Source organism: Podospora bellae-mahoneyi, chromosome 3 (genome assembly GCF_035222275.1).
Source record: "Podospora bellae-mahoneyi strain CBS 112042 chromosome 3, whole genome shotgun sequence".
Taxonomy (NCBI): Eukaryota; Fungi; Ascomycota; class Sordariomycetes; order Sordariales; family Podosporaceae; genus Podospora; species Podospora bellae-mahoneyi.
The window spans coordinates 2015998-2028718 of NC_085882.1; the positions used below are offsets into that span (position 1 = coordinate 2015998).

General features: G+C 52.9%; 6 protein-coding genes across 6 annotated transcripts; 4 read left to right on the top strand and 2 right to left on the bottom strand.

The window, feature by feature from the left end:
• The first annotated feature begins 218 nt into the window (after positions 1 to 218).
• On the top strand, positions 219 to 2937 carry QC761_305960 (uncharacterized protein). The gene is made up of 2 exons (XM_062877739.1): positions 219 to 984; positions 1052 to 2937. The coding sequence occupies exons 1-2, from the start codon at positions 783 to 785 to the stop codon at positions 2692 to 2694; spliced, it is 1845 nt and encodes a 614-aa protein (XP_062733543.1). The 5' UTR covers positions 219 to 782; the 3' UTR covers positions 2695 to 2937.
• Positions 2938 to 3374: 437 nt separating this feature from the next.
• On the top strand, positions 3375 to 5699 carry QC761_305970 (uncharacterized protein; the record flags this gene model as incomplete). Its single annotated transcript, XM_062877740.1, has 3 exons — positions 3375 to 3675; positions 3735 to 4011; positions 4215 to 5699. The coding sequence occupies exons 1-3, from the start codon at positions 3659 to 3661 to the stop codon at positions 5697 to 5699; spliced, it is 1779 nt and encodes a 592-aa protein (XP_062733544.1). The 5' UTR covers positions 3375 to 3658.
• A 923-nt stretch (positions 5700 to 6622) lies between these two features.
• On the bottom strand, positions 6623 to 7804 carry PRN1 (RNA pol II transcription cofactor; the record flags this gene model as incomplete). Its single annotated transcript, XM_062872509.1, has 1 exon — positions 6623 to 7804. The coding sequence occupies one exon, from the start codon at positions 7802 to 7804 to the stop codon at positions 6623 to 6625; it is 1182 nt and encodes a 393-aa protein (XP_062733545.1).
• On the top strand, positions 7110 to 7649 carry QC761_0054120 (uncharacterized protein; the record flags this gene model as incomplete). Its single annotated transcript, XM_062872510.1, is given in 3 exon segments — positions 7110 to 7115; positions 7169 to 7345; positions 7350 to 7649. Coding segments are annotated over 3 exon segments (483 nt in total).
• Positions 7805 to 8138: 334 nt separating the features above from the next.
• Positions 8139 to 12391, bottom strand: QC761_305990 (uncharacterized protein). The gene is made up of 3 exons (XM_062877741.1): positions 9640 to 12391; positions 9091 to 9580; positions 8139 to 9026 (listed from the first exon to the last, which is right to left on the bottom strand). Exons 1-3 carry the CDS (start codon positions 9818 to 9820, stop codon positions 8663 to 8665), a joined length of 1035 nt encoding a protein of 344 aa, XP_062733547.1. The 5' UTR covers positions 9821 to 12391; the 3' UTR covers positions 8139 to 8662.
• Positions 11005 to 12495, top strand: QC761_306000 (uncharacterized protein; the record flags this gene model as incomplete). Its single annotated transcript, XM_062877742.1, has 1 exon — positions 11005 to 12495. One exon carries the CDS (start codon positions 11005 to 11007, stop codon positions 12493 to 12495), a length of 1491 nt encoding a protein of 496 aa, XP_062733548.1.
• Positions 12496 to 12721: the final 226 nt, after the last annotated feature.

Sequence of the window (12721 nt, forward strand, 5' to 3'; positions counted from 1 at the left end):
AGCTCGGAGTGGTACTGTCAGATGTATTGGATTTCACTCTTCTGGTTTCACCCTTCTGCTTTTGCACGGTGAAGGCGAAATGGAAGGAAGGCGGTTTGCCGATGGAGTCATCGCCGTCTTGAAGATGCCACTAAGCACTGTACAATGCACTGTGTTTGGGAGCTCTTTCATGATCGACAGGATCATGACATAAACCATAACTGTAGCCAACCTCCGAGGGGGGTTGACACACTCATACTTCTACATCTTTTACATCTCTGGTCTCGATGTTAATTGATTACAGCAATAGCGGTGTCCAATGCCCAGTACCTATCCTCTTGGCTCCAGACAAATGTTCGCAACTTCGCTGGCTGGCTCCAGGTCTGGACCTCTCAAGGCTCCTGCCTCCATCATGGACCAGCGTATCACGCTCTCCTCCCCGTTGCAACCGAGTGGTTGACATTGGCCATTGTTCAGAGACACCATGCATGGCGTCGCTAGTCTGATACCCGTCTGCTTGGGCCTGGGCTCTCTTGTCGCCAGCCTCGAGGGGCTGAGAATACCCCTGCAGGCTCAACCTTCGGTGTTGATATGCTGAGGGTTTGGAAATGCGGTGGGCAAGTCTTCCTATTTGGTCCCTTTCTCTCCGTCTCTTTCTTGCAGCAACCGATTGCTTCCAAATCCTACCTTTTTAAAGTGGTAATTTTCTCCATTTTGTCCGCCAAACTTTGGAGGTTGGGCTTTCACTTACGTTTGTCCATCTGAATCACCCGACCGACTAGCGGGCACAGTCGCTCGCTTCCATGTCTGCCCAAAAGTACGATGATAGCAGGTTCACACGCCGGGCGTGTGTGACTGGTTTGATCTTGTGTTGGTTTGTTGCTGTAGGCAGTATCATCGGAGGTGGACTATGTCTCTACAAGGAGGTCCGCGATGACGATTCAATCCGGATCGACTTGTCCAACAAATGGAGAGAGCTTCTCCCTCTCGGACTGAACATATTCAGTAGGTTGTCGCAACACTCCTTCCCTGGCTGGTACTGCAGGACAGCTAACCACAGTCGGACTCAAAGTTACCCTACTCAACGATAGCATGGGATACATCCATGCCGTTGCTCTCCGTTGGTCTCTCATAAGAGAAGGGAGCCTAGACTTCAACTCGAACCTGCGTCTACTCACATTCTCCAAGAAAAGTCCCCCAAACGGTTATATCCCCAACTTTCTATACCTTTTCGGAATCATACTCGCCTACGGTGCTACATCTGTCATATTCTTGAGCCTTAATCCCGAACTTGCCCGTCTGCTAGGCAAGTCCTATGAAATCACCGACACAAGGGGTGTCCATCTAAACGGCATTGCTCTCATTATTCTCGGCTGCGGCTTTCTCCTCCAAGCCGCCGTTACCAACTGGGCCTTGGCGGGTACTAAGATTCCCACATGGAGCTCGAACCCGCTCATCATTGCGAACACGTGCATGAATCATGATACCGAACACTACCAGGTTATGCCTCGCCAAGGCCGCTGTATGATGGGAGTTCACCTGGCAGGGAATGACATCAAGGCCATCCGACCTACTGGAAAGCAAAGACCAATGATTACAGCACATCCCCATGTCCGCCGTGTGTTGTATCTCTTGTGGGTTCTTCCAATCCTGAGCGGCGTTTGGGGAGGCGGTGTCTACGGTTACCTCTTACGTGGGAGTAAAAATGGGATCTTTGGGCGGTCATGGAGCCTTCTCCCAGAGTTTCCACCTCACATAGACGAGAACTGCCACACTAAGCAATGTACTGACGGGACATCAGTACTGAACCTGGGCTGGAGTACCTCCGGTGGTGCGGCTGGTACAACGGGTGGCGTCTTCCTCATCATTGCGATCCAGTCTGTGGTCACTCTCTCTCTTCACTGTGCCGAACTGATCGTGAATCTTTCACGGGACGAAGGCATATACAGGAAGCTGATCGGACCCAGAGGCACCAACGGGCACTTCAACTCAGTCGTGGAAGCCTTCACCTCATGGCAAACAATTTTTTTGTTTACTCTCAAATCCGGTGTTCACTGGATGTTCGGTTTGGCTATTAATCTCCAATTTCAGCTGGGGGTCAACATGTACCCCTCACAAATATTTTACTTTGGTGGCCTAACTTTGGTGGCCGCCTTGTTTGGTTTGCTCCTGTCTTTGCAGCGCCCATCAGGTTACTTGCCGCCAACATACGGCCACATCCAAACTATCGCCGACATTATTGACGAATGGGCGGATTCTGGATGCATGTTTTGGGGTGAGAAGGGTCCACATTACACAGGAACAAGCACCAAGCGGCTCAAACAACCCGATCCAAACGTTGAGTACGGGGGAATGAAGAAGGGCGACGGCCAAGGGAGTCACAGTGACGATATCACGGAGATACCTCTTGAAACCTTCAGTCCAGCCAGTCTGGTAGCCTCACCACCAATGGACCAGAGCTTTGGCTATGTCTCTCCGATTGTTCAGACACCTCCTTCGGCAAATGCTGCCTGGGGCCAGCCGTGGCAACAACAGCAGGGTCAATTCACGTATGCCCAGTGGACTAATCAAGATCCACGGCACCAATACCAGCACAGCCAGCAGCATCAGACGAGCTACGACAGTCTCAACAGCAGGTTCTCAGGACAGACTGGGTATTCGGGGTATAGCAACCAGAGCAAACAACCATTCCTGCACAATTATAGGAGCTATTAGAATCTTCAAGGTGGAGTCGATTATTGTATGAGTACCACATGGTTTTCTGGCTTGGGAGCACTCGTGGGAGTTTTTGGCTTGGGGTTGGATATCAGATTTATGGTTAAGCATTGCGGCTGGAAATGGCGGAAAAGGCTCCTTGGGTGATGTTCAGATTGGCGTGGATTGGCTTTGAAAAGTTGTACGAAAAATAGAGCATATCTATCATGAATTAAAGCGTATATATCATGAATCTTCCGAGCAAATTCTCGACCATTTGCTCAGTTCTGCACCTCTGTTGTAGAGTGTCTATGCGATATGGCGGACTGGAACAAGGCTGGACCCCAACGCCGGCGGGTATACGAGCGCACCTTATCGTTACATATAATCACTAGATCTGTCGGTATTGGTGTTGACGGGTAAGTGTTTTTTTCTCCTTTTCCTCACACCTGTTTCTGCTTGTCGGTTCATCATCGTGATGTTTGATGTTTGGTGTTGTGCAGTGCATTCAAGCTTTCCCAGTGTCTGGCAACCGTCAACCTGCTGGCAAGCACTGCTGGCCAGAACCCACCTCCAAGTGGCGGTGCTCTGGGGTAGCTGCACCCAAAAGTGGTGGGGGGAGGGGCGGAGGTCGCACGGGCCTTGGCGCTAGAGCTCAAAAGCGGGAGGCTGAAGCTGCCGAGTTTTCATAGGCTGGTTTTTCTCGCATCGGTGCTCTTCTCCCTCTTTCTCTCAAACCTAACCAACGGCGAAAACAATGCTGCACAACGCCTCCAGCCGGACACCATCATAACACCAGGAAAATCGTCTCTGCGGAGCGATTCTGTTTTCATTCTCATCTTTCTCTTTTACATGGTTTAATACCCCCCCCCCCCAAACAAGTCGCTTCACTACCAGCACTTTCAAAGTCACCATTGATCGCGTGCCCTTCCCCTCATTCTAGCAGGCGGTTGTATTTGGTTTTTTCGCGCCCTAATAAGCCACCATGTCCGATTATATCGGGTTCGTTGTTGCCGACTCTTGCTGTTTCTTGGACTGATTGCTAACTCTTTCGAATACAGATCCAGAATATCCCTCATATCCAAGAGCGACATCCGTTATGTCGGCACACTTGCGAGCATCAACTCGGATGACTCGACTGTCTCGCTCAAAGATGTGAGGACGTTTGGCACTGAGGGCCGCAAGGGCAAGATCGAGGAAGAGGTCCCCCCTTCTGACCAGGTCTACGAGTACATTGTCTTCCGCGGAACGGATGTCAAGGATCTCAGGATCGAGGAGGGCCCCGCCGCCAAGGAGAACAAGCCGCCGGCTGTCCCCAACGATCCTGCCATTGTTGGTGTGAGTCTACCCTTTCTCTTTCACTGTTCTACCCATGGCCATTGTTATGATGAAATATTTCGGATGTAAAAACATATTTGTCTGAAAAGCGCAAAAACCCCATGTTGATAATTTCCGTTGCCTTCCTTCTGATCATCTGGCCACGCACACTCTTTGCAAAGCTCAAGCCCTATGTGGAGTAACTGCTGACCACAATCACTCAGGCTCGCCCTCGGCCTGGCAACGTCGCTCCTGGCCCACCTGGTGGTCCTCAAGGCCCTCCACAAGGTCCCGGTCCCATCGGGCACCCAGGCCCGCACGGCGCTCCGAACCAGCCGCAGCCTCCTCCAGGCGCACCTGGTTATGGCTACTTCCCTCCTCACATGGGAGGATGGGGTGGACGTCCAGTTCCTGGTGGCCCCGGTGGTCCCAGTCCAGGCCCCGTAGGTCCAGGTGGTCCCGGTCCTTTTGGCATGCCCTACCCGCAGCCGGGGTGGTTCCCGCCGGGACAAGAGTTTCCGCCAATGGGTCCCGGGCAATGGAACCCGTATCCTCAGTTTCCTCCTGGTCCTGGTGGTCCTGGTGGCCCTGGTGCTCCAGGTGGTCCTCCCGGTTTCCCTGCCGCTCCCGGTGCACCTGGACAAGGTCGTCAGTCGGCTGACCAGACGCCCAGCAACCAGGGTCCAGGCCAAAAGCCCGCACCCATCGGTCCTTCTGGAGAAAAGAAGGCCCCGACTCCAGGACACAATGCTCAGCCTTCGGAGTCCAAGCCCATAATCCCACCTCAGCAATCTGCGGGTGGTCCGGCACCTCCTCCGCCCGTCGCTTCCAAGCCCACTGCCGAGGAAGTCAAGGCCACGGCAGCTAATCTCGCCCAGCCTACTGCTCCGGCTTCCTCTCAGGGCATTCCCACAGGTCCCAAGAGCGATCGCCCTGTGCAGATTCTGCCCGCTATCCCCCTTCCAGTTGGCTTGACCTCTAGAGTTGCTCAGCCATCGCCCTCCGCCACCAGATCCGAACAGAACAATGCCGGCGCTACACCCGCTGCATTGCGCGATGCCACTCAGGCTGCCAAGGAAGCCGTTGCCAACGCGATGGCTCAGATGGAGAACAATGCATACGCTCAAATTGCCAGCCAGGGCGCTGCTGTTGACAACTTGACCAAGAAGGTCAACGAGATGAGGGTCAATGCGGCTCGTGGTGGTCATGCCCCTCGCGGTGGAGGCGGACGTGGACGTGGAGGTGCTCGCCCTGCTGCCAAGGTGGAGGTTCCTGATTCCGACTACGATTTTGCGACTGCGAATGCCAAGTTCAACAAGCAGGACCTTGTCCGTGAGGCTATCGCTGGTGGCTCGCCAATTGTGGAAGCTCCCGCCCTAGAGGCTGTTGCGCCTGAAGCTCCTGTTGAGAGTACCGAAGCGGTTGAACCCGCTTACAACAAGCAGCGGTCGTTCTTTGACAATATCTCTAGCGACCTGAAGGACAGGGAGAATGCTTCTCAGAAGCCAGGCGGCCGTGAGTGGCGTGGAGAGGAACAGAGAAAGAACATTGAAACCTTTGGCCAAGGCAGCGTCGACGGTGGTTACCGTGGTTATCGCGGCGGTCGGGGCCGTGGCCGTGGAGGTCGTGGACGTGGATTCCGCGGAGGACGGGGCGGTAATAATGGTGGATATCGCCCCCAACAACAGCAAACACAGGCACCCCAGTAGAGGGTGTGACCTTTTCTTACCCGTCCAACACTAATTTGACATGACTCGATGTTCTGTACGACTAGTCAATACCTGGATCTGGGATTTCACTTTTTCTTTCTCATTGGCGGCATGGGAATCTCAAGCCTGGTGTTTGTTTCTGGACGGGAGTTGGAAGGACGAAGCTACGACGGGAAAACGTTTTGTTTTTATGATGACTTAGCGAAGGTTGCTTTTTTACGATACTTCGCAACAGGCAGGGCGAAAGGGCGCTTCAGACTTTGGCTCCTACATCGAGGCTAGGGCTGCATCTATCGGGACTGGATTACTGGGTAGATGCAATTAGCGTCTGAGGTTTGAAGGGGTGTGTCTCTAGGTTGATGTGCTCAGTTATGAGCGTGCTGAAATCAGACAGCATGGGCGCAGGGAGATCTCGGTTTAAATGGCCTCCCTGGTTTGCGGCGATATGCGTGGGGATTCCCAAAAATTAAAGAAGATATTCAGCCGTCGAGGCTGGTATTCTGGGCTTTTACTGTTTTTTCTGCTCTGCGTGATTGTGATTTCTCCCCTCATGAGTCTCTCAACTCTCGGAGTGTATGGTAGGGTCGATGCTTCAATAAGCGCGCCTCTCATATGGTGTTTCTCTCATTTTCTTATCACCAGTGTGGTCTACGAGCAGGGAAATTCTCTCAAATGACGTCTTCTACTCATGCCGCAGCACAACTAGAACTAACAGGAAGCATGACATTTGAGTCGACCGTGATCGTTCTTACTTGGGCACCTGGGGGTATGCTCTCAAGTTACGTATCTCAACTGCGGGAAGATCACCATATTCACACATGCTACTTCAAGCCAGAACCCATAAACAAATATGTACACGCTTCAAACAAAAGACTATCTACACCTGCTTAACAACCCCTCTCCTTTAACTCATTCTTCCCCCACTAATGAACCATACTCTTCCCAATCTCACTCCTCCACCCCTTTGCCCTCTCGAACCCGTTGGTGTGGCTCTGGTAGTCGACAAACGCCTGGTAGACCTCCTCCTGGCTGTTGAGCACAAAAGGACCATACTGCACAACAGGCTGATCCATCATCTGCCCGGCAACCAGGACGAACCTCCCCGGTTTTGTTTCGGTCTCCTCCACCCGTGCAACAACCCCATCCTCCTCTTTTCCGTTGCCAAAAACGACGTTGTGCCACTGTGAGACTTTCTTCTCTTCTTGCTGCCCGTCACTGAAAGTGACGTCTGCCCCCTCGAGAATATAAGCGAACCCTTGCCACCCCTGGGGAACCTCCTGCTCGATCTTCCCCCCCGGTTGGACCTCCACGTCATAGAACACCACGGGTGTGTACGCTAGATCTTTGAGGGACTCGACACCGTACGACTTGCCGGAAATAACCTTGATCTTGACTTTGCCGTCTTCGGTGATGACGGTGGGTATCTCCTCCGCTTTGAGATCCCGATACCGTGGCTCACAGTATTTTAGTTCCTTGGGGAGGTCAACCCAGAGCTGCAGGCCGATGTTGGGGGAACCGTCGGGGTTTTGGCGGGGCATCTCGGCGTGCATGATGCCTTTGCCGGCGGTCATGAACTGGAGGTCGCCCGGGTTGAGGGTGCCGCGGTTGCCGGCGAAGTCTTCGTGGTCCATGCCGCCGGTGAGGAGGTAGGTTATTGTTTCTTGGCCGCGGTGGGGATGGTCTGGGAAGCCGGCGCCGGGGGAGACGGAGAAGTGGTCGAGCATGAGGAAGGGGTTGAGGGAGCGGAGGGAGGGGGTGCCGATGGAGCGGCGGACTGTGGCGCCTGCGCCTTCGGACTGCTGCTTTGCGAGGAGGGTTTTGAGGATGCGGCGGGGGAGGGTGATGCGGGACATTGTTGCTAGCTGGGCTGGTGTGATGACGGTGGTGGTGGTGGTGGGTGGTGGTGAGGATATGTCTGATGAGGGTGTGGCAGAGGTGAGGTTCAAGTAGTTCTTGATGTTGTCTCTGAGGATGTCCAACGAGGCAGGGATGTCAATGTTTTTGATGTGCTCAAGCTCAAAGGCTGGGTTGGTGGTATAAAAGTAAGCAAAAAGCACACTGACGAGCACAACCGTGAGTGAAGATATCCAAGAAAAAGTCTTCATCTGAAATTATCTCAAGGTAACAGCTTCTTATAGATCTGTGAGCGGATGGTGAAATCACTGGGATTACAAGAAAAAAGACAAAGTGGACTAATGATTTATAACTGATGAACAACCCGCTATCTCAAGAACTCTCTTGAATCTTCCCATCCCGCTTTCTCTCATCATCGTTGCTGTCAGATCGATGAAGCTGCCGGAAAAGAGCTGGTGGCGGGGTCAGTTTGGCCCAAAGAGGCTTAGCGCACCGCTGACAGCACGTTAGTAATCGGTTGAAAAGCGACAGAGGGCGAAAAGAGTGGGGACGAGCTCACGATGAGCTAAGCTCTGAATAAGACATAAAACTCATGAGTCTATCACCGCCCGAGATAATTAGAACTTTGCTGAGGAAGAATACATTATTGTTTGTAGTGGATGGTCCGGCCAGCCGTATTCTTAGTCGACCAATATGTAAGCAGACTGACATTGGGGACTTCACCAACAAACGAGTGTCCCTAGGCTGCGCTTATGTCCTTCCCAGTGAGCATTCGTCACAATAGAGGCAAGCTCATTTGTTTTAAATTTACTTAATCGTTGTTGCCTCTCTAAACTTTCCAAGTCGGTGGCCATATATATACTATTATTACACAAAAGAAACATGCTCTTCTTTTAATCAGGGCCTACCCCCAAACCCCAAAAACGCATACCCAAGCAAGGCAAAAAAAATAACAAACGCTCCTACCCCAATTTTACCCTCCATATCTGTCCCATCCCGTCGACACGTTTGTTTTTCCTTGTCCTTCGGTCCTGTTCTTGTTGTTGTTGTCCCTTGTGTTCATATATGTGCCCTCGACTCCTCATCAACACCCTTCCTTCGGTGATGCCTTATTTCAGAATCGTATCCGTGCTCCCGGCTTCCAGACCACCCTTCTGCACGCTGTGTAATTGGTAATCCCCCTTCAAACCGTTTGCCTCGTCAAAAGTCTTGTTTCCACCCTTTGACCCCGTAGCAGTGGTGCCACCCCATGAGCTGCCGTATGGCGTCGACTTCTTTTGCGAGCTGTTCCAGCCCATTCTGGGCAGGTAGGCCGTGACGAGCTTCTTGAGTCTCATGGCGCAGCCGCAGACGATGCCGATGTTGACCTCCACGATGGACCAGATGCCGAGAATGCCTTCTTCCCAGGAGAGATCATCTGATGACCCGAGGGAGATGGAATAGGGCAGGCGCGCAATGGAGCAGATGACGACACTGTGGGGGACAACGATCAGTTTGATGCGGAGGTAATGAGGCAGTGAGAGGAGCAAAAACATACGCAGAGCCCAGAGCCAAAATACCTCCTACAGATAACTTCTGCTTGAAGCTCAGCTGCAAGCTGATAATGGTGGGAATGGGAAGCAAGATGACGGCAATGTCAGACGCAATGTTCAACACTGACTGCGAAATGGCAACGTTCATCAAGCACTTGATCGTCTCGTCACCCTTGAGCGGCGTGCAGGGCCCTCCGGTCAGGTAAGTCAGCACTAAAGTGTAGGCAAAAATGCATACTCCAATAACCACAACGCAGATACGGTATGTGACCGAAGGATTGATCTTGAACAAGACAGTCAACATGGCCATCTTGGTCACAGCCGGTGTGATGAGATAGATAAGCGTGTTGGGGAGCAGCTTGTTGTTGAACTCGAGTAGGTTCATCCAGTTGGACGCAAAGATCTCCGTCATGTGTCGCGCCCACCCATAGTCCATCAGGTTAACCATGGTGATGAAGTAGGCTAGTGCAAGGCCATAACATAGTGTCAAGATGACTGTGCAGAAAAAAAACCAGGTCAGTGATGAACGCAAGACGACAACCAGAGCAACCTACTCAAATCGATCTCGACATTCTTTACTATCTTGATGGCCTGGAAATATCGGCAAGCCAGGAAGAATGTCGCCATGAAGTATGTTATCCCAAAGGCGACCATTGTGCCGATTTGAAGGTCATTGTACGGGGCGCCCAACTGCCCAATATCCTGGGTCGGTTCTGGGAGGAGACTGGGATCCATCTTTTCTGTGTCGTCTGCCTTTCCTTTCTGTCACTATCTTGATATCAAATCGTGTCGTCAAGACTCTGTGCCGTCAGAATTCGATGGTGGTTTGGCCGTATAATAACCGTCATAAACATAGTCCACAAGGATCAACTCCAGATTCCAGTCCCAAGATGGGCATGAGCCCAGTTTTGTTGCAAATCTAGCTCGGACAAGGCCATCTTCACCTGGGTGGCACGAGGGCGACAAGGACCCTTGCTGAGAAGAGTTTTAGAAAAAGCAAATTCGGTTGTGCCTTCCGTCGCTTCTCGATTCCTCGGTAGTGTAGCTCCAGGATCATGGTCTTGAAGTGCTATTGCTGGTTGAACACAAGGTGATTTGGCATGCAGGAAGTGGATTGATAGTTCCGCACTACTGGAAAGAAGCAGAGGTTTGAAACGAATCGCAATTGGCGATTTCCCTGAGTTTCCCTCATATCCCACTCCCAATCCCACGGTTTGGCACCGAACGTCTGAGAGTGGGACCCGAGTACGGGACCCATAATCCGTGCGACGGGCGACGGCGCCGTCACGTTAGTTTCGGCTCGGCAGGCATGCGGTAGGGACCGGGCCAGGCGGCCGGGTTCCCCGTGTTGCCATTTTGCTGGCAGTGGTTGACAGGAAACGATGAATTGCCAGAGATCATCAGCCGGGGGAAAGGGGCAACCGTCCCAGGAATCCACGAAAGCAACGAAAACACCCCTTTTCCCACGCCGTAGCGTGATGTTGGCTGCAGCAAATTCGTAGCGGCTACCGAAAACGGTTAACGGCATCGGCAGAAGCAAAATCACATCTGCAGAGCCCTTGTCTGGGGGACGAGATGCCAGGCACCCCCAAACTCCAAAGGGGCTATCATTCCCAGAAGCGAGGCCACACGATGGACCGCAGGGCAATGATTCGTGGACCGAGGGCCCCGAGAGGCCGAAATTGTGGTTTCGTCGTGGCCAAAGACGATGATTTACTCGCACGATTCCCCCGTGTCGTTGCGTTGCAAGAGAAGCTGATAAAAAGAAACAAAGACGTTGACGAGATTGAAGGCTGCGACTCTGTGTTTTCTTTCTGAGGCGATATCCTCTGCCTATTCCCCCTATTTCTCTGACGATTTCGATTCTGGCCCGCTCTCAGCAACGGCAGTCGCTCATTTCTTTCGATCCGCTGACAAAGATGAACAAACTATTCGGTAGTGGGAAGCCACCCGTCCCAACGGTCGATACCGACCGGGTGGTGCCGCTCCATTTCTTCGAGAGCGGCCCGCTGGTGCAGGGCAACAACATGGCCGTATCTCTTGTGTTCGACGATGTGTTGGAGCCAGAAAAGTTGAAGCAAGCCCTCGAGGGTCTTGTGAAGAAGGAAGGCTGGCAGAGACTTGGAGGACGTCTCCGGAAGAACCCAACAACCGGAGCGATCGAGTGGCATATCCCTACTGTCTTCTCAGCTGACCGTCCCATCATCAACTACGCCCATGTCGATCACGGAGTCCCCGCCGCCCAGCACCCAGCTGCCTCGCGAATCCCGCAACCGTCCACTAGGCCGGCGGTTGTCGCGGACCCTGACGACCTCGCTGATTTGGCTTTCGAGCCTGGTCACAGGCCCGGCGGCATCAGCGATTATCTCACTTCTGACATGCCCGTCCTAGGTCTGCGTGTCAACTCTTTCACCGACAAAACCATTGCCGTTCTCCAATGGCAGCATGTTGCCTTCGATGCGTTGGGTATGCAATATGTCGTCGAGGGCTGGAGCAACATGCTCTGGGGCAAGGAGCACGAGATTCCCACGCCCTGCGGTTTGGACAGCGACCCGTTCGAGGCTTTGGCTAAAGGAACCCGAAAGCCAACAGAGTCCCATCTGTTGATGGACAAGAAGGTTGGAATTGGCGGTATGCTCAAATGGGGTCTCGGATATGGCTTCGATATGTTGGCACGGGCCAAGGAAAACCGCATGGTGTGCATTCCGCAATCGTATTGGAAGACGCAGATGGAGAAAGCAATCGAGGAGCTCCGGGCTGAAGCAACCAAAAAGGGCGAGGACCCATCTAAGGTCTTCCTGACTGAAGGCGACATCCTCACTGCCTGGACGATGAAGTCAGTCGTCGGGCCCCAGGACATGGACCCCAACAGGACAGTGGCTGGATCCATTGCCATGTCGCTCCGTAAGGCATTCGAAGGTGACCTGATCCCTGAGGCATCAAAGAGTCCCTATGTCGGCAATGCTTTCGGTTGGGGCAACGTTCTCGTCACTGCTGGTGACGTCAACACCAAGCCCCTCAGTTGGCTCGCGAGACAAGTGCGGCGGGCCATCAACGAACAAGGCACCCGGGCTCAGCACGAGGCCTACTACGCCATGGTGCGTGAAGGGCCTGGTCTCCCAATTGTCATCTTTGGCGACGGCGGCATGGCCCAGATTGGCTTCTCCAACTGGTCCAAGGCGGGCTTGTTCAACCTCGACTTTGCTCCTGCTCGCAAGGTGCAGAAGCCAGGTGTACCATGCCGGCCTTCATACGTCCAGGAGAACCACGGTCCCATCAAGCCTGTCGATGGTTTCTTTGTGTTTGGGAAGGATGAGAAGGGTAACTACTGGACGTCAGCGTACAAGGTTAAGGGCCAGTGGGACAAGCTGGATGAGTACCTTGTCAAGGAGCATGAGAAGGGCGCCTGAGCGCAGGAGAGGACGGCTGCATGATGATGGAATGGAATGGAATGGAGGGAGGCTCTTTGTCGTTCTGTTTGGAAGCAAAGATAATAATACCCTGGTGTTTTTTGTTGGTGTACGGAGCAAGCTTATTAGTAAAGTCGTGACTGCCTCATGTGTAAAACTCCACCCATGTGTGGGTGCAAAGCGCATCGTGATAATTACACACAGACAGCTACAATGCGCCAAGGCC